The sequence below is a fragment of the Bufo gargarizans genome, chromosome 1 (genome assembly GCF_014858855.1).
Source record: "Bufo gargarizans isolate SCDJY-AF-19 chromosome 1, ASM1485885v1, whole genome shotgun sequence".
NCBI lineage: Eukaryota > Metazoa > Chordata > Amphibia > Anura > Bufonidae > Bufo > Bufo gargarizans.
Genome location: NC_058080.1, coordinates 675,285,622 through 675,308,991, shown reverse-complemented (window position 1 = coordinate 675,308,991; position 23,370 = coordinate 675,285,622). Strand labels below are relative to the sequence as shown.

The following is a 23,370-nucleotide window of genomic DNA, read 5'->3' as shown; positions in this document are numbered from 1 at the left end:
GCACGGCCACCACTGATGGATTGTAGGGTGGTCGTATCTATGGAAACAAGGAGTGCATTAGATCTAAATTCAAGACTAAAAAAATGAGGTATGTTGGCCCAAAATGGGTCCCGCTTGTAATCCTAGGCACATGATGGATGTAGAGATTTATTGGTTGTGAAATTTGCTTCTACTTCACGCTAACCTCAGTACCACAGTTATGGTATGGGAACCAAATATCACAACCAGCATATCTCTTCATTCATCTTGTGCCCAGCATCATGAGTAGGACATATGTTGAACCAATACACCACATTTTTTTTGTGTCCAGAATCAATTTTTTGTTTTTGTTTGATGTGCTGTTATATTAGAACATATCAGGGTACCTTTAGGAATAGGTTTTCTCCAGGGACACCGTTTTCTGGCAAGATGTCCTTTTTTTACGCTGTGGGACTATGGGCTTCTAGGGGTGAAATAAGTAAAGCAATGCAGTAGGAAGGGAACACAAAAGTAGGTCTACAAGAGCTAGTATAATACATATCACACTTTTTGGAGGTGACCAGTTTTCAGTTTTGGTTGCCATTGGCAGTGACCCCATTGTGGTTATGAGTATATTGTTGACCTAAGTGTATGGTGTTTTTGATGTATGGACACATTTATGGTATTTTAGTAGTATTTATTAAAAGTAGATTTTTAAAGCTAAAAATGCTATAAATTAATCCCCAGTGGAATTTGCTCTTTGCTTTAGGAGGAGACTGTGCAACACTACTGAAGAACATGGGTCCTTTGCCTGTAGACATGGCTCAAATGTATTTTGCTGAAACAGTACTTGCCCTGGAGTATCTTCATAACTATGGAATTGTGCATAGAGACTTGAAACCTGACAAGTGAGTACTTCAGTGACTAGACAGGCGCTAGAAAAGTACAAATAAAATAAAATAGGCAGAGTACCTCATAAACCACCATAAAATGTGAATATATGTATAGGAAAGGATGAAAACTTGTTGCAATATTGCTCATCTATTTTGGTTGTGTGCTGGACACAAAAATTAGTCATGTATGTAATACAATGCTTTATTAAGTCCAATGTATTATGCAGATATAGGGTAATTCATATCCAGGTGAGTATAAACCTTTTTTCGTAGCCACTTTTATAGTTCTGAACGTTTAGGTTATGTATCTTTATCAATGGTTATCTGTGGTTGTAGGACTTAAAGAGGAACCCATTTAACTGGCCATAAAAAAAAAAAAAATCTGAATTGACTTCAATTGGTTCTGAAGGGTCGTTTTTCACCGTCATGTGAATGTAGCCATAGAAGCCTTCCGGAGCAGTATCTCTATAAATGAAGACCTTAGTCATAGATGATCAGTATGCTGACATGTGCCTTTCGTGCTTCTTTGGGCATGTACATAATCATTTATTAATAGCCTGCCTGGGGTGCACAAAGCTCAGAGGGAATAGCCATTGAATATTTTTTTACAAAAGAAAACAATTCCCCTCTTTTGGCATTTGCATTGACCACAGAACTCTATCTGCATGCAAAGCATGTGTGTTGGATGGGCAATGGGATGATGTCAGCGTGGATTAGCTGCCTCATTGTGACTGAGAAGCTTAACTAGATGAAATTTCAGATGGACAGACTAGCATGGTTCCCCCAGTTACTGATGAGAATGGGGAAACAAAATCTGTAATGTGTTATCAAATTAGCTCTGCTACTTCTAATTAGAGGCGCTGATGACTGCCATGGTGAAAGTGAATAGTGGTTTGTGTAGTGTTTCTGATAATAGATGATCTCATTTGGCATTGTAAGAAGACTCAGTGCACAAGTCAAGTAAAGTGTAGTGTGGGTGTTCTGATGACTTCTTAGCAGCTGCAATTGTTCTCAAGTTTTGTAATGATTGTGAAGTGCAAATTGTATATATTACAGCAAAATTGAGCAGTATAGAAAACACAACTTATACTTTTTTTAAAACTACATAGACTATATAGGTCTTCAGTAGTCATGTCCTCAAGGTAATAAAGAGGTGAACAGACAATGCAAACCTGTTTCGCAAAATGGTTAGGTTCTCACCTAGCAAGGCATACCGTATATCACTTGAGTAAGCTATGTCTGGAACAAGATTATAAACCCCATCAGTTGTATAAGTGCCTCAGTGGTGTCTCAGGATTCCCGGAACATCTTGTTAAACGGAACAACCGTGCTGGCAATTATTGGGGGAAAAAACCATTCCCAGTAGTTGCCTGATCATAAGTGGAGGTGAATCTGCATTTATGCAGCAGTCACCTCCATGAATCGGCACTAGTTATTGTTTCTGGGCAGAAGATTGCTGTCCAAAAACAATAATTTTGCTATTCGTATTAACAATGTGTTTGTCAGTTGGGTGATCAGTGGCACATTACAGAAGGCAGTTATGGGGAACAAACATTCTAGGAATGCTTTATCCCAGTAATTTCCCAAATTATTGACCTTTACTCTGAACATCTTTAACCTGTCCCGATGTCTAAAGGTCCTCTGAGACGGGACAACAAAGTGCAAGATGGAAGTCTTTTTTTACATTGAAATGATGTCTCTACGTTTAAGGGCACAGGCACACGGCCATTCCCTGGCTCGCATGCAGCCAGTCCGCAATACACGGGCACTGGCCGTGTACACCCCGCGTCATGGATGCGGACCCATTCACTTGAATAGGTCTGCAACCCGGAAGATGCGGTGCCGAAAGATGGCACGGATCGGAAGCACTACGGAGTGCTTCTGTGGGTTTTCTGTCCGTGCCTCCGCACCTCAATAAAGTAGTGCATGCACTACATTATTTGCGGTGTGGACCGTCGGATGCAAATCATGAACCCCATTCAAGCGAATGGGTCCTCAATCTGCATGCGGCTGCAACACGGTCAGTGCCCGTGCATTGCGGACTGCAATTTGTGGTCCGCAGCACGGGCCCGGCCAGCACACGGTCGTGTGCATGAGCCCTAAGGAAGTTAAGACTGGCTTCTTTGGTTTGAGGACCACCATCTCTGTCTACCAGAAATCCATCTCTCCCCTGAGTCTGTTGTTAAAAGGCTGTAAAAATAGAGAACCACAATGAACTGTTAAGAAATTATTTTGCATTGTAGATTATTCTGATGGTACACATACATAATATAATACAAAAACGAGTGCCATAAACCTGAGCAAATAACTTACAAAGGGAGAGAGGACCCTGCCTGTGAGGACTTAGAAGCTACATTCCTGGTACATATATATTTTTCATATGAGTAACCAGAACACTTCTGACCTAATCCAGGCTGTCCACAACTTCTCAAAAGTATTTTAGGAATCTGATAGAATACTTGTCTACTTTTCAACTCCCATAAAAACTCCTGGGTTACAACCTACAAGAAATGTGTTTTTTTTTTTAGATCCAGAGATTAGTTTCCAGGACTATGTTTGTATAATGTATTCTTCATATATAATGAACCTGACAACTTATTTTTGTTTATGCACAGGAAATAAAAACCATGCTCTGTTGAAACATGAGTTAAACTTTGTCTTTCTTTTACAGCTTGCTTGTCACCTCAATGGGACACATTAAGCTTACAGATTTTGGACTTTCCAAAGTAGGCCTAATGAGCATGACGACCAACCTCTATGAGGGTCACATTGAGAAGGATGCCCGAGAGTTCCTGGACAAGCAGGTCTGCTTAACTAATATTTTTTTATTCCATGTCTCAGTCTTCAGTGTTGAAAACGTTTCTGCTATGTTTTTTTAACGATTGATCTACAGTAGTTGGCACAACTTATAGACAAGGATTTTTTTTCTAATTCTAAACAATCCTTTCATTGAGTACATAGAAAACGCTTACCCTAAGTTCACACCTGAGCGTTTTACAGCGCGGTCAAACGCGCTGTAAAACACTCAACACGTGAAAACCAATGCTTCCCTATGGCCCTGGTTCACACTTGAGCGTTTTACAGCGCGTTTGAACGCGCTGTAAAACGCCTGACGCATAAACAAGTTCTTGAGCTTTTTCTTGGGCGTTTGTCGCGCGTTTTGGCCCATAGACTCATTGGACAACACTGCAGTCAATCACACAAACGCGCGTTTACTATTGCAAAAAACGCGCATAAAAACGCGCAACAAATACGCGCGTAAAACGCGAGTCTCAGAAACGCTCAGGTCTGAACCCAGGGTTAAAGGGTACTTGTCACCATTAAAATGCAGTATGAGCTGCAGGCAGCATGTTACAGAGCAGGAGGAGCTGAGCAGATCGTTCAGAATTCAGTTACAGTACCTTGAAAAAGTATTCATACTTTGAACTTTTCCACATTTTTTCACATTTCACGCACAAACTTAAATTTATTTTATTGAGATTTTATGTGATAGACCAACACAAAGTAGCAAGTATGTGTTAAGTGAAAAGAAAATGATACATTATTTTTAAAATGTTTAATAAATAAAAATTTGGAAAGTGTGGCATACATTTGTATTCAGTCCGCCTGAGTCAATACTTTTGTAAGACCACTTTTCGCTGCAATTACAGCTGCAGGTCTTTTGGGATATGTCTTTACCAGTTATGCCCATTCTTCTATGCAAAATAGCTCAAGCTCAGTCAGATTGGATGGAGAACAGCAACAGGGATATTTATTTTATAACTTAACCCTGCTTTACTCTTCTCCACAAGTTTATCCCTGACCTGTCTGGTGTGTTCCTTGGTTTTCATGACTCTGTTTGATTACTAATGTTCTCTAAAAACCTCTGAGGCCTTCACAGAACAGCTGTAGTTATACTGAGAATAAATTACACACAGGTGAACTCTATTTACTAATTAGGGGACAGCTGAAGGCAATTGGTCACACTGGATTTTATTTTGGGGTATCAGAGTACAAGGGGATGAATACAAATGCACAACACATGTTCCAGATTTTTATTTATTAAAACTTTTAAAAAACGGGTACCATTTTATTTTCACTTTACACATACTTGCTACTTTGTGTTGGTCTAGAACATAAAAGCCCAATAAAATACATTTAAGTTTGAATACTTTTTCAAGGCACTGTAATTCTATATATTTCATTTTTTTTCTAAGAAATCATCTAAGCTTTTTTTATGACCCCATCATCGGTTCCTGCTATGACCAGCTTCTAAAGTGATGACTATTCCAGACAGTCACAGCCTTGACTCCTCTGGAGACTGAACTTTTTCTTCTCCAGATGTAGTGTTGAGCGCGAATATTCGAATAGCGAATATTAATCGCGAATATCACAACTTCGCTAATTCGCGAATATTTTGAATATAGTGCTATATATTCGCTATATCGAATATTCGTAATTTTTTTACATCTGAAAACATGATTCCTTCCTGCTTCTTTCTTGTTGGTCAATGAGTCATTGGCCCACAAGCAACTTAAGCAGGAAGGAATCATGTTTTCATATGGAAAAAAAATTACGAATATTCTAAAAAACTAATATATAGCAATATAGGAAATATATTTGTTATTTAGAATATTCGCCTTTATTTCCTCAATCTGTACAGTTGTTCGCATACTCCTCCCCGACAAGCGTCCCCGTCACCATGGGAACACCTGTGGGTTAGAAAATACCATCGGATCTGAGTTTTCCCTTAGATCGTGAAAACTCAGATCCGATGGTATATTCTAACTCACAGGCATTCCCATGGTGACGGGGACGCTTGTCAGGGAGGAGTATGCCAAAGTGGAATAACAGTACAGATTGAAAAAAAAAAAAGACGAATATTCTAAATAACGAATATATTCGCTATAATGCTATAACTTTGTTTTTTTAGAATATTCGTCATATTCTAAAACAAGAATATATAGCAAATATTCGTGAAATACACATATAGACTGCAATTTAGCTAATATAGTGCTCTAGTATATTTTTTTTAATAGTGTACATTTTTTCCAAATCTTAAGTTCAGAAGAGACAAAAAAAATTAGACTATAAAAAAAGATTATAGCACTATATTAGCTAAATTACAGTCTATATGTAATATTCTAAAAATCGAAGTTATAGCACTATAGCGAATATTCGTAAAATACACATATAGACTGCAATTTAGCTAAGATAGTGCTATAGTATTTTTTTTAATAGTGTCAATTTTTTCCAAATCTGAAGTTCAGAAGAGACCAAAAAAATTTGACTATAAAAAAAAAAAGATTATAGCGCTATATTAGCTACATTGCAGTCTATATGTGTATTTTACGAATATTCGCTATAATTGCTATAACTTTGCTTTTTAGAATATTCGTCATATTCTAAAACAAGAATATATAGCACTATAGCGAATATTCGTAAAATATACATATTGGCCATAGCCATAGTCAACCAATAGGAAAGTTGCCTTATACAGTTAAAAGAAAATCGCAATACGCAAATAATTAAATCGCATGTTATTCGCGATAAATAGAATAATGACGAATATTTAATGACAAATATTTAATTCTATCGAATATTCGCGAAATATTGCAAAATCGAATATGGCACCTCCCGCTCATCACTATCCAGATGGAGGCAGTGCCCCCTTGTCTTTTGAGGGGATATTACATGGAACAGCTTTTCACCATCATTTCTTGTATGGACCATTTGTTAAATGTTGATTCTTTCTCCCTTCATCTATTAACTCAGACTTTCCTAAGAGTATTTAATATGTCCTCTACCATATTATATAATTTTCACATTAAGCCTAATCTTTGCGTTTCCATATCCTTTACAAGTCTGCCCATAAAATTAGGAATATGATTGCGCTGTCGTAATATTTAAGACAGCGAAATGAGACACTAAAGGAAGTCTGTTAATCTCTGTAGACTACTTTTGGGGCTTATGATGCATTGTACAATTAAAGGTGCTAAAATCTTAGCTGTGGTCCATTTGCTTTTTTTCACGCCTCATTACTAGTTGTCCACAATCTGTTTATTCTAAAGCGTCTTGGAGGAAAATCCGTCTGAACAATAGCTTGGCTGATTGTATGTTCCCTTCACTTTCCTGCTGCAATATAAATGGTCTGGATCATTCTTCTTAATTTAATACTTTATAAACTGGAGAGAGATTATTTTTCTTTGCTAGTTCAAACATACACCACATTTAAAATGAATTACCAGCAGGATGTCTTCCATTGTGCGTTTATCCCTGGTGTCTTGAAATGTAGTTGGGGGGATATAAAAAATGGTTGTGAATAAATGCAGAATATGCAGAAAATTGATGTTTATTAGTTTTAAAGTGCTCAGCTCATGTATAACGTTCTATTGCTGCAGTGTATGCTGGCGGTAATTAAGCATCTGTGTCTCATCCATCACTCGTAAGGTAGACTGTGCTCCATGTTTGTATATACACAGTGCACAAGAAGGAAGCACTGATATTTCAAGCTAAAACAAATGGTGTTGTTGCCCTTTACTATCAATCTCCCCTGAAATATGAAAAATAAAAAAAAATAAACGTGTTTTATAATCAAAAGTTTGTTTGTGAATGCCGAATAATAATTCCATACAATGCCAATATAATACCACCCTCGAATGGCTACGTACGGTAATATCTGCATACAGTATACAAATATTACTGTCAAGTGTTCATGTAATATTGAAATATATTTCCTACATATTACTGCCGTATAATGCCTAAAAATACCACTATAAAATACTTAAAGCATACCCGAGTTTTCAATTTTTTTTTATAATGGTTGTGCTTCATTGTAGAATCATAACAATAATGGATCAGGTCTTTTTTGGGTTTCCCTAATGTCTTCCTCAGCTATATTACTCCCTCTTTCAGCTGCACATCTAGATGCATTTCTCTAACAAGCAGTAGGTGTCTCCCTTCTATGGAATCTGCCAGCTGTGACCTCACTTGCCTTACTTCCCCCTATGTTTATTTTCTTCTGGGGAGCACAGAAAGCGGATAAGGAGGGGTAGATCAGACTTACAGACACACAGGAGCTTCTGTGCACTTCAGAAGCAGTGTAGAAGCATTTCTTCTGTCAGGCTTACGATCCTGGCTAGCTCTGACACACCTCCCTTTCCTGTGAGTCTTGTTCCATGTCTCTGTTACTAGGGACGGATCTTGCCTGACAACGGCAGAGGACTGCAAGTTAGGTGGAAGTGAGACCCCTAGTGGTTATGATTTTACAGCTTTTTTTCCGGTGGTTGCAGGCAGATTTTTTAAATGAAGTGATTTAGTAATTTGGAGTTACACCAATCTCTATCAAATAAAATTGTGTGGCAGTACAGTGACTTTGTAAATAATAAAGCAGTTGGTGACAGAATACCCGGTGCTGTAAACCTTATGGCTCAGCTTTAAGAAAATGTTGTCTCTGCAGTGGCTCAATATGCCACCTCTAAAATCCACACAGAATCTTTTTTTTGGGGATTATTATTATTTTTTGTTTTGTTTTATGTCTTTTGCCTTTTTCACACTTCTTTATATAAAGTATACTTTCATTGATTGCCCTGTATTTGACCCATTGGCTTTAGGTCTGTGGAACCCCAGAATACATTGCACCAGAAGTGATTTTGAGACAAGGATATGGGAAGCCTGTGGACTGGTGGGCGATGGGCATCATCTTGTATGAATTCCTGGTTGGATGTGTCCCATTCTTTGGGGATACACCAGAGGACTTGTTTGGGCAGGTTATCAGTGGTAAGTATTATGCATGCTTATTTCACTTCATAGAAACATATTGGGCTGCTTATAGGGTCCAATAAATTCTGGGTAATAGTAACATAGTATATATGGCCGAAAAAATACATTTGTCCATCCAGTTCGGCCTGTTATCCTGCAAGTTGATCCAGAGGAAGGCCAAAAAAAAAACCCTGTGAGGTAGAAGCCAATTTTCCCCACTTTAGGGGGATAAAAAAAATTCCTTCCCGACTCCAATCAGCCAATCAGAATAACTCCCTGGATCAACGATCCCTCTCTAGTAGCTATAGCCTGTAATATTATTACACTCCAGAAATACATCCAGGCCCCTAGTGGAGCACTGTATACAGACGCAGAAGATTAAAGGGGGATGTCCTTCAAAAAAATAATCCATTTACTTTTTGGGATTATAATTAATTGGGGTCATTTAAAAAATGCTGCAGTGTGTAGTGGATATTCCTATTGGATCTGATTCCCCTTGTGTGGACCAGCCAATAAGAATCCGCACACTAGATGATACTAACATTCATCACCACTGGGACACATTAGGTGGACCTTGTAAGAGCAAATCAAAAGAACTCCAGAACTTCAGGGTCATAACAAGTATGCAAAAGTAACAATATCTGGAATTGAACATTTTAGTTTTTTAAATGACCCCCAATTTCCTTTCTTTTTTATTTTTTTTTATTTGCATGAGCTAACAGAGAAATGTAATATTTAATCGTAGGGACAACATTAACTACAGTACAGTATTTCAGAATTTTATGCGGCCATAATAGGGCCTTGATGTGGGGTCATATTGCACTACAGTTTCCCTCTCTTTACACAGATATAAAAAAAAACCTCCATCAGTTGCCCACCAAGAGCAGTGGCGGAGATTTACACAATCCTAGCAAATGCTAGGGGCCCCAGAGATCAGGGGGTCCCCTGCTGGCTACAAGCAGTTGGCTGAAAAAACTGACTATAGGGACAGACATGCGCATGTGCAGCCAGTTCTGCCTCAGAGAGGGAAAGCTGCAGAGCAGTGACAGACAAGCGTAGGCTGCACTACTTGGCTAACAGTGGGGCTCAGCCATATGATGTGGGTAGAACTTGGGTTTATGGGGGCAGCGTTAGCGGGAGCCTCCAGACATAACTTTGCTTGGGGTCCTAGGAATGCCAAGTCTGCCCCTGCCCAGATGCAAACACTGTACAGAGCCACAGAGGTTGTATGTCTTTCCACCTGCCATGTTCATGAGGCCTTATTCTGGGATTGTGCCATAGTCCAGAACTTTAGCTCACCTAAGAGTAAGGCTACATTCACACGTCAGTATTTTCCTATATCCCGATTTTCGGTCCGTTTTTTGCGGATCCGTTGTTCCTGAAAATGTTTCCGTATGTCATCCGTTTTTTGCGGATCCGCAAAAAACGGAAACATGTATAAATTTCAATAATCAAATAAAGTTGTTTGGATTTCTTTGAAAAAAAATTGAAAAAAAAAAAAATTAATAATTTATGTGTTTCCAGGAACGGAATCCGCATAAAACGGATGACATACGGAATGACATCCGAATGTCTTCCGTTTTTTGCGGATCCATTGACTTTGTATTGTACCAGGATCCGAATTTTGCGGACAAGAATAGGACATGTTTTATATTTAAACGGACATGCGGAACGGAACAACGGAAACGGACAGCACACATTGTGCTGACCGATTTTTTCCAGGACCCATTGAAAATGAATGGGTCCAGATCTGGTCCTGATCTGTTCCGCAAAAAACGGAACAGATCAGGAAAGAAAAAACGGACGTGTGAATGGACCCTTAGAAGAACGTTAATTGCCATGAAGAACCAAGAAGAAGATTGATACCAACTTTACATTTACATTTTAATTGGCTGAAGGTGATAATTGTCATGGAGGTCCAGGGAAACACTACAACCCTGGAATTCATCATGTTCTGCAACTTGAGTAGATGATTTAATCTAATTTTTTTTTTGGTCATGCCATGTCCTCAGGAATTTACAATGCACTCGAGCACTTTAAAGGGAGCCATGTAAAAAAATGGTGCTTTTTAATTTATGGAGGTCCATGTATTATCTGCTGAATAGTCACCTAAACTGTCTACTGATGGCAATGAAGCTCTTTTCTTGGTTTACAGTTTACATATCCTGTTTATCTGCATTAAGGGTCCATTCTCCATTTTTATAATTTAGTAATTGTGTCTTGCGAGATACACTGCTGTACTAACAGCATTATCCATTCAATCAGTATATTACCCAATTAGCCAGTTCTCATGGTGCGATATAGGGAAAAAATCAGCTCATCTCTGGAGCTAATTTTCTAATTGAATGTGTTGTCTCGGAGCGTAATTGGTCTATGGCTTACAAAATAAGTTCATTATTTGCAAATGGTAAAACAGGGCCAACTCCGGTTAGGGATATGTAGCTGCCTGGCTCGCCAACCACCAAGTGCTGTCTATGCAAGTAAAACAAATAGCCAAATAAGCTGTAATGTGACTAACTGGGGGGCTCTCGTAGTCAATAATGCAACGCAAAAGGCAAACAAAAAGAAATTCACAGATTGTTAATGAGTTCACTGAGGGTTATTACAATGTAATGTTATTTATATAACAGCTGTTCTGCTTTCATTTAAAATTCAATAACCTTTTCGGTGTGAACCTGCAGGCTGACCCCGAGTGCCATTACACAGCTTGTGGCAAAACTAAATGATAATTAAACAAAATCCCTTATTTCCCTACCTGCTGTTTCCACAAATTTCCCTGATGCATTAAAAGGCTAAGGGTATGCCAGCACTATGATCATAATGACATTTTATTTTGCATAATATACTGCAGAATTATACACAATAATTTCTAGTGTATACAGTGTAAATATATATTTGTTTTATATATATATATATATATATATATATATATATATATATATACAGTGGAGGAAATAATTATTTGACCCCTCACTGATTTTGTAAGTTTGTCCAATGACAAAGAAATGAAAAGTCTCAGAACAGTATCATTTCAATGGTAGGTTTATTGTAACAGTGGCAGATAGCACATCAAAAGGAAAATCGAAAAAATAACTTTAAATAAAAGATAGCAACTGATTTGCATTTCATTGAGTGAAATAAGTATTTGAACCCTGTAACAAAAAAAGACTTAATACTTGGTGGAAAAACCCTTGTTTGCAAGCACAGAGGTCAAACGTTTCTTGTAATTGATGACCAAGTTTGCGCACATTTTAGGAGGAATGTTGGTCCACTCCTCTTTGCAGATCATCTCTAAGGCTGGGTTCACACCTGAGCGTTTTACAGTGCGTTCCTACGCGCTGTAAAACGCTCAACAAGGAGAAACCAATGATTCCCTATGGGAATGGTTCACACTTGGGCGTTTTACAGCGCGTACGATCGCGCTGTAAAACGCCCGACGCTCCAAAAAGTACATGAGCGACTTTTGGGGCGTTTGTGGCCATAGGACACTGTAGTGAATCACACAAACGCGCGTCAAACGCGCGTTTACTATTACAAAAACGCGCATAAAAATGCGCGTCAAAAACGCGCGTAAAACGCGCGTTTGCGCAACGCTCAAGTGTGAACCCAGCCTAAATCCCTAAGGTTTCGAGGCTGTCTCTGTGCAACTCTGAGCTTGAGCTCCCTCCATAGGTTTTCGATTGGATTAAGGTCCGGAGACTGACTAGGCCACTCCATGACCTTAATGTGCTTCTTCTTGAGCCACTCCTTTGTTGCCTTTGCTGTATGTTTTGGGTCATTGTCGTGCTGGAACACCCATCCACGACCCATTTTCAGTTTCCTGGCAGAGGGAAGGAGGTTGTCGCTCAGGATTTCACGATACATGGCTCCGTCCATTTTCCCGTTTATGCGAATAAGTTGTCCTGTGCCCTTAGCAGAAAAACACCCCCAAAGCAAAATGTTTCCACCCCCATGCTTGACGGTGGGGACGGTGTTTTGGGGGTCATAGGCAGCATTTTTCTTCCTCCAAACACAGCGAGTTGAGTTAATGCCAAAGAGCTCTATTTTGGTCTCATCAGACCACAGCACCTTCTCCCAATCACTCTCTGAATCATTCAGGTGTTCATTGGCAAACTTCAGACGGGCCTGCACATGTGCCTTCCTGAGCAGGGGGACCTTGCGAGCCCTGCAGGATTTTAATCCATTGCGGTGTAATGTGTTTCCAATGGTTTTCTTGGTGACTGTGGTCCCTGCTAATTTGAGGTCATTAACTAACTCCTCCCGTGTAGTTCTAGGATGCTTTTTCACCTTTCTCAGAACCATTGACACCCCACGAGGTGAGATCTTGCGTGGAGCCCCAGAGCGAGGTCGATTGATGGTCATTTTGTGCTCCTTCCATTTTCGAACAATCGCACCAACAGTTGTCACCTTCTCTCCCAGCTTCTTGCTAATGGTTTTGTAGCCCATTCCAGCCTTGTGCAGGTCTACAATTTTGTCTCTGACATCCTTGGACAGCTCTTTGGTCTTTCCCATGTTGGAGAGTTTGGAGTCTGCTTGATTGATTGATTCTGTGGACAGGTGTCTTTTATACAGGTGACTAGTTAAGACAGGTGTCCTTAATGAGGGTGACTAATTGAGTAGAAGTGTCTAACCACTCTGTGGGAGCCAGAACTCTTAATGGTTGGTAGGGGTTCAAATACTTATTTCACTCAATGAAATGCAAATCAGTTGCTATCTTTTATTTAAAGTTATTTTTTCGATTTTCCTTTTGATGTGCTATCTGCCACTGTTACAATAAACCTACCATTGAAATGATACTGTTCTGAGACTTTTCATTTCTTTGTCATTGGACAAACTTACAAAATCAGTGAGGGGTCAAATAATTATTTCCGCCACTGTATATATATGTGTGTGTGTGTGTGTGTACATACCACATTTGAGTCACATTATTATTATGACCACTTAGTGGTTTCAACGCCGGCAACGTGTTGCTACACAAAGAAGTCACGTGTGGTGAGCTGGCTGGTGGGTATATAAGGTTTGCACACATATCCCTGTTGCTGTCATGGTCAATCAGTTGCAAAAAGGGATGATTAGTGGCTTTCAGGCCAAGGGTGGCGGTATTTCTGAAACTGCGCAGTTTGTGAACTGTTTTCGAGAATGGCACCATTGTGAATAAGTGATGTGGAAACTACGGAGCACCACATGCCATTGATGTGGGAGGTGAAGTTCGGCTATGAAGGTGAGCGATGGTGGCCCGAGGCGCTACAGAGGAACAGCTCACTGCCGAAATTAACCAGCTGGCAACCAGACGTGTGTCTAAAACAACACCATTGGAGAACTAACCCCCTGAAACCATTACTGGAAGAACACAAGCTGATGGCAGCATTATGGTCTGGGGAATGTTTTCGTGGCATTCTCTCTGCCTACTCATCCGAGTGGATGGCACTCAACCAATTTGGGTATGAATCCATCCTTGCAGATCACGTACACCCATACCTGCTGATTGTCTTCCCTGGGGCGGATGGAATCTTCCAGCAAGACAGTGTGACATGTCACACGGCTAGAAATATCAGACATTGGTTGGAAGAGCATGGCCAAGTCTTCCAAGTACTACCCTGCCCTCATAATTTTTCAGACTTGAAGCCAATTGAGCATCTGTAGGACCACCTCGACCGTGATGATTAGGCTTGAGCGAATTGAGCTTTGGATCGTAGATCTGGGTTTGGTACCTCAGTACCAAACTCGACTTCAGATTGCTGTTTTAAAATGTTTTTAGAGACACAGAAGTGATTGCCAAATTCATTCTCCGAAATCTCTTGCAACTTTGACTGGAACCTACTAGGACCTTACTGAGCCACTCCCAGCATATCGGCACACAGCAACTCTGGATATTAGCTAATGGTCATAATATTGTGACTCGACTGTGTAGGGGTGTGTGTATGCACACAAGCACATGTCTTTGGCTTTATATTTCTTTTTATTGGACTTGAAGGAAAGGTTTCCATAAAAAACAAGCAAAAAAAAAAAACATAACTCCTGTAGTAAAATGATATGGTTTTCAGAGGTTATAATCGGAGACACCAGGAGCTTGGGGAATCAACCTGTTTTAATTAAAGCACGCAGTAACACACTGTTCTGGCTCAAAATGCCTTGCAGCTGGGATGCATATTCATACAGTAGCTTGCACTCTGCGTTTAGTTTAACCTAATCTTAGATAAAGCATCCAAGTTGGCATGATAGCTGTTTTTGTTATAGAACTCTTCTGCCCTTTACGATCTGTGATTTCCGCCCCCGCACACACAAATTACACACATGAGCCGAAGGTAATTTGCATATTATTCATATTTTCTGTTATGAAAGATGTAATGCAAATAATTAGAGATGATACTACTACAGGGAGCTGCGTAGCAGTGTTCTCCCTGCTTAGTCCTTTCTCCGGCATTTCTTTCATTCCCTCATTCCTTAACTTTTTCTGAGAATGTTAAGCCTCATTCACGCGTCCGTATCCGTGCTCAAATCCGTGAGATGGTGGTCAGTGATGCATCCATGAAAGATCCGTGTTGGGTCCTTGCGTTTTTTGCTGTCCTTGTGCCCATCCATACGTGTTGCATCTGTGGTTTTCACAGACCCATAGACTATAAAGGGCAGGATGTATCCGTGAACACGGACGAAGATCATGCATCTGTGCTAAAAACACGGACCGAGCTAAAACACTGATTAAAATTAATGGGGACGTGTGCTGTCCGTGGAGAACAGATACAGCACACGTCCATGGAACACTGACGGGTGAATGAGGCTTTATATGTATCTTCTCCTCTACTTTGGGGAAAACAGGGATAAGACATTTTGTCACTACAAACTGGATGCTGCGGCTTCCCCAGGGGGACTGCTTCCACTACAGAAATGACATGCATGCTCACTAAAGATGAGGAAAGTTATCAAAAATTTAATTCGGTTGCTTTCGCAAAGAAATTTGATTTGTTACAAATTACTTTGTCACAAATCGCATTCCATTGTATGTTGCAGACGCATTGATGCAGATTTCACAGCGATTTCACCTTCCCGTCATTGAACCCCTCAGATGCTGCATTCATCTCTGATTGCGACATATGACATTAACATCGATGCCTTTCAGGGGTTAATCCAATTGCTCCCGGAGAGGCCGTCACAGCCATTTTAATTGAAGAAACCACATCATCACGATGACGTCCTCTAGCCGGGCACGTTGACGTCATCACTGATGACTTCGATTTTCTCAACACTAATGTTCACCAGACTCTTTCCACTGGTCCTTAAGTGTTGGCAAACGTAGGTGTGGGTGATTAACTCAAGGATAATGCAGAGTAGGTGAGCAGTAATAAGCATCAGGTGGTTATAGGTGTAATGGTGCCAGCCAACTGCAGAAGGATGCCCACTTTTCATCTTTACTATGAGGCCTCCTCATGTCTGTGTACACATCAGCTGTCTATACTTAGATATGTCCATCCTTACCATTGATCAACCTGAGATGTATGGCGTGAAATTACCTGTCACAAGATGTCAATCCTGTATAAGGGCTCGATCACACAATCGTATGGCCGTGGTGCCCGTATTGCGGACTGCAAATTGCGGTTCACAATACACAGGCACTGGCCATGTGAACTCCATGCTGCGTATGCAGACCCATTGATTTGAATGCAAAAGATTGGACATATCCTATCTTTTGCAGAATAGAGGTGCGAATCAGAAGCCCACGGAAACACTCGTAAGTGCTTCCATGGGCTTTTGGGTCCGTGCTTCCACATGGCAAAAGATAAGTTATGTCCTATCTTTTGCCGTATTTTGTCGCTTGCGGACCCATTGGTCCACACTGCAATACGGGATTCACACGGCTGGTGCCCATGAACACGGATACGGCGAATATACTGTTTTGTAAATGAGCCCTAAGTCTGTATGGCCACCTAGTGGTTGTGTTGTGAATTGCAACTTGCCATGGGTTTTGCTTGCCTGTGATGATGAAATATTGATTTTGTTTCAGGAGAAGTTGGAGACTAAGGATGAGAGAGACTAGTATGCTACTGTAGGTTTCATGTGTTGTCCCGGGGGAACTCTTTCTGGGGCAACTACCCTTTAACAGAACTGACCAAAGAAACAGTTTTGGCTGCCGGAGAGACCTTGATTGGGGTACTATTTTTATTTCTGGAAAGTGCCGAGTATGCATGAGGAGTATCGTAACCTAGTCAACGTTCCTCTTAGTGTCTGGGGAAAATATTAAAAATTACCTTACATCTGCTGGCATCAGATAGGTTTTGGAAAGCTAATTTGAATATATTTTCCAGACACTCCAGAGGGGCATTGCCTGGCCTACAGTACTCCACACACGTACTGTGCCTACTAGTCACTCTTCATGATGAGAGGGTACCCCCACCTCAGACAATGCATATGTATTGCTGAAAAACCCACATTTTTATACTAGCCTCTAGTCTCTCTCTCTCTCTAACTTTGGTTTGGGTAGAATTTTTTTTCCAAAATTCAGAAAACTTGAAACAAAACAACCTAATTAAGAACCTTTGAAGACTTAAGCCTCATGCAGACGTCCGTGGAACACGGTCCGTGAGATACCGGACTGGCATTGCAGGAGCACACGGCGTCATAGCAACCAATGACGCTGTGAGCTCCTGCAATGCCAGTTCGGTATCTCATGGACCGTGTTCCACGGACGTCTGCATGAGGCTTAAGGTCTCCAATCTCTATTGGAGACCTTAACCTAATTAAGAAAAAGTTAAGGGTGGACACATCTGTTTGATACTGGATTCCTGAAATCGGGAAGGTATGAGAAGAAATAAGGGAGGAATAATAGCTATAGGGCCAGTTAGGTAATATAGTATGCTTACTAGAGGAATTGTATTTTTATAGACTATTTGAAGCTTTGTGCACTGACAATTGGTAAAGGCATTTAAAACATCCAAAATTCCAGATCCATTCTTCTATGCTGTCCATTTCCAAGTCCAAGGATCTATAGTAAAAGTAGACAAGCCATTTAGACTGATATAAAAAATATTCTTCTCATGTAGTCCCAACTAAACAGTTTCCGTCCTTTGTGGATCATGGCCAGAAAAAAAAGCAAACAGGATTGTTGGTGCATGTTGGACTTGGCCCATCGGTGTACTAGAGGATCTTAGTGGGCCAATAATGGACCCTAGTGAAGACAGTGAGAGATTTATCAAAACTGGTGTAAAGAAAAACTGCCCATAGCAACCAATCAGATTCCACCTTTCATTTTGCAAAGGTGCTCTGAAAAATAAAAGGTGGAATCTGATTGGTTGCTATGGGCAACTTAGTCAATTTTCCTTTACGCCAGTTTTGATAAATCTCCCCAATGACTTTTATAACAAAATCAAACATTTGTCACTAGAGTCCATTTCTTATTGTTGAGTTTCGAGTGATTTGAGCTTATTGATATGTCCTTATACAATTGTAAGTGGGCATGCAGATGATCTGTATAGGTAGAAGGTGGGCCTTGAGGGTACTGGGTTTTCTGATATAGTTTATGAAGCCAAAATCAGAAGTGGATCATAAAAGGAGAAAGTATTAAAAAACCTAAATGTCTGGCTGTACCCTTAGGGCACTATTAGACCTCATTTACACGACCGTTGTTTGGGTTCGGATACATTGTTTGGACTCTGTGTGCCATCCGCATCTGTTACTCTGTTCCGTGGCCCCGCAAAAGAAAAAAATAGAACTTGTCCTATTCTTGTCCATTTTAAGGACAGGAATAGGTATTTCTATTAAGGGCGTCCCGTTCCATTCTGAAAATTGTGGTGTGATATTCAGGCCAATCATCGGGAACAAGCATTCACAGGAACACTCATTTATGATAAGTGGCATGTATAATCATGCAGCTGATTGTCGGCAGATTGGTATTGTTCATCAGGATGAAAGATGTCTGATAATTGGCAGCGTATCTCCCTGGTGCTGCAGCCGGTAATCATTAGAACTGCATGGAGAAGAATGACTGCAGTAGCGATCCTCCCACATTCACTTTGCATTGGCCTGTTTAATCAGGTCGGTGCAAACGAGCGCCGATAGATGTGTTTATCGTCCATCAGAACTCTTCCTGCCTGAATATCGGCCAGAGTATTATGGTGCTTAGTGCTCATACACATGATGCTGATAATAGGACATGTTCTATTTTTTGGAAACATGGAGTAACTTCCATTTTTTTATTTTTTTTTGCGGACACATTAAAATTAATGTTTCCGCATACGATCCGCAAAAAAAAAAAATGGGACGGACATGAAAAGACAATACTTTTATGTGCATGAGTAATTTCTTCTGGTAGACAAGGGTATGTGCTTTACACAGAACTATCACTGTGACAAATTAAGTGCATCTAAAAAGTGCTCATGTACACAACCTTATGTATTTTGTGGTCCGCAAAAATAGAGATCATGTCCATGTGCATTCCGTATTTTGCGGAACGGAACAGCCCTATCTTCGTCTGTAACGCGGACAATAATAAGATGTTCTATTCTTTTGCAGAACGGACATATTGAAAAGGAATGCACAGTTTTTTTGTGGCCCTATTGAAGTGAATGGTTCCGCATATAGACCACGTTCATGTGCATGAGCCCTAAGGCTTATTATTAGATTAGTAGATCACACAGGCGATTGTCAGGAGGGAAGCGTTCTTTCCCGGCAATCGCTTGCTCGGTAGTGGAGGAAACCACTGCTAATACATTCCGCAATCTCCACCACAGTATGGGGAGGAGCGATCACTAATGCCATGGCTCGTCCCCATACAGAATCACTGATTGCCGGCATCAGATCGTGATTACACAACTCGATCTGCTGCCGGCAAACAATCATTTTTCAACCTCCTGAAAGATTCCAATTGCCCGATGAACGAGCGTTTACTAGTTCATCGGGTAATCTGTGGTAGTATTACACTGCCAGATCATCTCTAACGAGCATTCATACGAGCGCTTGTTAGCGAAGATCTAAACGATTATCTGTGTCTGTAATACAAGCATTAGTTAATGCTGTCTGAATATTAAACATGATTAGTAAATCTTCCCCTTTTATTCTCCCCATCTTGATGCCTTTGCTGTGTGTTTTTCTGCAGCTGGAAATTACATTTAACTTTTTGCGCTAATTAGAAATAAGTAGCAGTAGTGGGTTTTAATTATGTGCATCATGAACTGGCCTCTGTGTATAATAAAAAGGATGTTTAGGAATGAAGCGTATACCAGTGGTCTGCCTGTGTGCGCTAATCATTACACTGCTCTGTGCACTCGTTAAATAAATTCTCTGTTATTCTCCCCATCGGTACAAACTATGGTTTATGTGTGAATTCGAGCTCCAGCGTGTCCTTCTTGATAAGGACAATGTCAGAAAGTAAAATAAAAATAAATTGTCCTTGCTATCTCTATATCTTGATAAAATCATGGCAGATATAATGTACCTCCCATCTAGAATCTGTCTTTTGCTTACACATACATGATATAAACCAGAAGGTGCGAAGTATCATATGTTAGTGTGGCTAAGGCCAAAGAAGAGCCTGTTTGTTGGGCCAGATTTCCATGTAGTTTTCCTCTGGGATGGTTCAGAAACGCCACAGGGAAACTGATGCATCTGAACCCAGTCTTACACAACTGATATAAAAATTCATCATCTACTATACTGATAATGGGATTATAGGTCATACCCATCAAATAACCCTAACCGTAGAAAATAAGACACACTCACAAATCTTCAGGGGCATCAATTTGCCATGGCCTTTATTAGTTAACCTGTACTGTTCTATTGTAAACCAATAAACTCAGAACTTCAAAACGAACCAAAAAGTCTAGCAATAAATATCAAAATTAATACTTATAATGTAATTCTGATAATAAACATGAGCTCAGCCATCGGCTTGAGCTGTAGCAAAACTCTTCAGTATAAAGGCAATTTACCCCAGGTTAACAAAAAAGGCTGCAACGGACACAAGAAATGAGGATGATTGGGGGGAGTTGAAAATCGAGGAATCTGGCAGCAGTAAGATGGGTGAAGACCCTACCTGCCCAAATTTATAGCCCACATAGCCATGTCCCAAGGACTCCCTAACCTATGGACAGCCTGTTGCTGGGGCAGACAAAAACCTACCGCTGACCCCAGAAATCGATTGGCCATACCAATTAACCAATACATTTTAGGCAAATTCTACCCACAGGATGGCAACCATCTTGACCAAACCAAAAAAAGTTGCTATTCAAAGCACTTACAGCTTGAAATGCCTGACACTATCAAACATCCAAAAAGGGGGGTCCACAACTGCGATGACCATAATCCCATGTGACCATAATCTTTATTAAATCCAAGATCCTTCCATGGTTAAAAGGCGTCTCAAACTATGTCTATTACCATGACTTTTACATTTTATCTAAATTCTATCAATGACATGCATGTTTTCTCACTTAATGAAATGTTTTAACTTCTACCAGAAAATGTTTCTGAAGGACAATCACTTTAGGGATTCTCAATATGGACTAGAATGTATATGGCGGCATTGGTGAGAATTGTTCACCAAAGGATCATTCTACTTCTACCTAATGTGTGTACGCTGTTAGCGCGCTCATTTCCTTGAACATTTTGGACCACTGGTCTATTCAGAAATACGTAATCTGTTCATTCTGGATAATCTCTGTTAATAACTAGTTAGTAACTAATAAGTAACTAACTGTAAGTAACAGACTTTTAATATATACCTTCTTACACGGTTAATTTAACTGCTCTTTCCTGACCCAAATTTTCATTTGAGGGAATTTTTGATGAAAACCTCTGTATTTGCTCAGCAATATCTTTCCATTCTTGCATTAATGAATATGCCTGAAATTAATATAATCTGGGCATTGTCCCCTGGTTTTGGTATAATGCCTCTGTAAGCTGTTTTGTATAGATGTCTTATCCAAGCAAGTCATTCTTTGCCCTATAACATTTTCTTTTATTTGTAACAGATGAAATTATTTGGCCTGAAAATAAAGAAGAAGCTCCTCCACCTGATTCTCAGGACCTCATTACTTTACTGCTCAGGCAAAATCCTCTAGAAAGACTTGGGACAGGTAAAATGTTTTGCCATAAGTACTGTATATATACTTACCTACAACTAGTTTTCTTGTTTAATACTTTTCATACTTTATCTAAAGAAGACATCCAGTGCAAAGAATTTGCATCTATCTACTGTGCAGTCATATCTGAAATACAGAGCAGATCTTCTGTAGACGTGTCCACATTAGGTGGGCCAGGTTTCTCTTCCTTTTTTGGAGGCAACGATGTATGACATTGTGAAGTGCCTCAGAAGACTCCTAAAAATGAATGTGGCCCTCTATATATTTATGTGGTAACAGGGTATATTCTAACGTATTACTGTGTATGGCGGCATGTTCCTTCTTAATATTTAACGGATAGTAGCGAGTGACTGATGTGGACACTAGTGGATCCATGGAATTTGACCTGTTAATATTTGGTGTCGCATTGCCAAACTTTATCATTAGCCCTTTTTCATGTTGCCCTTTAGAAACCTCAAACTTTGGCTTTGATATAATAATCAAAAATTGTCATGGCCACCGCAAGCATTTATACTTTCCAGGACTTTAAAATTGATGAGGATGGTCCCCATATTTTTTTTTAATAAAAAAAAAATGCATAGAATATTCACAAATAAGCTATTATGTGATTTTTCTGTCCCTTTAAGTGTCCCTTTAAGTTTGAATAAATACAGATAATTTCCGCGATGGTGATCCATCGCCATTTGAGACTAGTCATCCGTTCTCTTTCATTGCAAGCTCTGTTGTTTGTTAAGAGGAGTTCTCAGCCATGAGTTTTTTGTTTAAAGGTTCTCACTCTGCATGTGTTGGAAAGTGGATGAGAAGAAGTGCCCTGGTATTGATTGGCATTTCAGTTTTAGCATTAATAATGTCAGATCTAAGCAGGGGAGTATAGCCATTACTCCACCGCTAAACCGTAGACACGTAGCTTCTGTGTCCTGCCCAGACAGCCATGCTAATGTCATTGCCCTCAGCTGTGACTACTTTTGGGCTATAAGTCTGTTCCCTAACTTTTGTAAAGTGAATATTCAGTTAACCCCTTTATAACCACGGGTGTTTCGATGCTCAGAGAACGATTTGACGAGGTGCTCCCCCTTATTCTACTCTTTATTTAAATGGGCCACATGGGGTTTTATTATTAGTTTTCAATTTGAGACAGTTTTCATTTTTTTCCCCCTCAGTTTCATTTATAAGGTTGTTGGTTTAATCAATAACAATAATCCTGAAGATGAATCCGCTAATTCTCTGGTGCATAGTGATATGTCTGCATCACAACGCTATAGCACCAAGATCAAAGCCCTGATGTTCTTTTACATCTATCTACCTCCTGTAGCTTTATATGCTACCTTTGCACATAATAATGATCCAGTTACAGACATTTTTTTGCAAACCAGTTAGGGCAGGGGTGCAACATACTGGGGAAATTATTGTGTGCTTGAGGTACCTTCTGTTTGATAGGAAGGATCTTTATTGGTTTGGAGATATGTCCACTTTAATTTTGGGATGTTTAAAAAAAAAAAAAAATCTAGTATTTATACTTTACATTTCACTAAATTCATAAATTGATTAGTTTACTTTTGCCCATCAAATAACAAGCTAGCAGGGAACACATGACTTGTGGTGTTCGCTACGTCCTCCGTATACAGATCCACTGGTAACTCTGGCATAGTTAACGATATTATAGTAAGCCCCGCCTCTGGAATGAACAAACCCGTGAGACTACCAATTTA

The 23,370-nt window shown here is 39.9% G+C and overlaps 1 protein-coding gene across 5 annotated transcripts in view; it reads left to right on the top strand.

Annotated features, from left to right (window-relative positions):
• The window catches only part of MAST4 (microtubule associated serine/threonine kinase family member 4), a 550,772-nt gene that overhangs the window by 501,873 nt on the left and 25,529 nt on the right, over positions 1–23,370 (top strand). For all 5 annotated transcript variants that reach the window (XM_044276133.1, XM_044276132.1, XM_044276135.1 and 2 more), the window contains 4 exons: positions 728–866; positions 3,523–3,655; positions 8,444–8,609; positions 21,551–21,655. In XM_044276133.1, the coding sequence (XP_044132068.1) occupies positions 728–866; positions 3,523–3,655; positions 8,444–8,609; positions 21,551–21,655 (543 nt within the window). The remainder of the gene's footprint in view (positions 1–727; positions 867–3,522; positions 3,656–8,443; positions 8,610–21,550; positions 21,656–23,370) is intronic.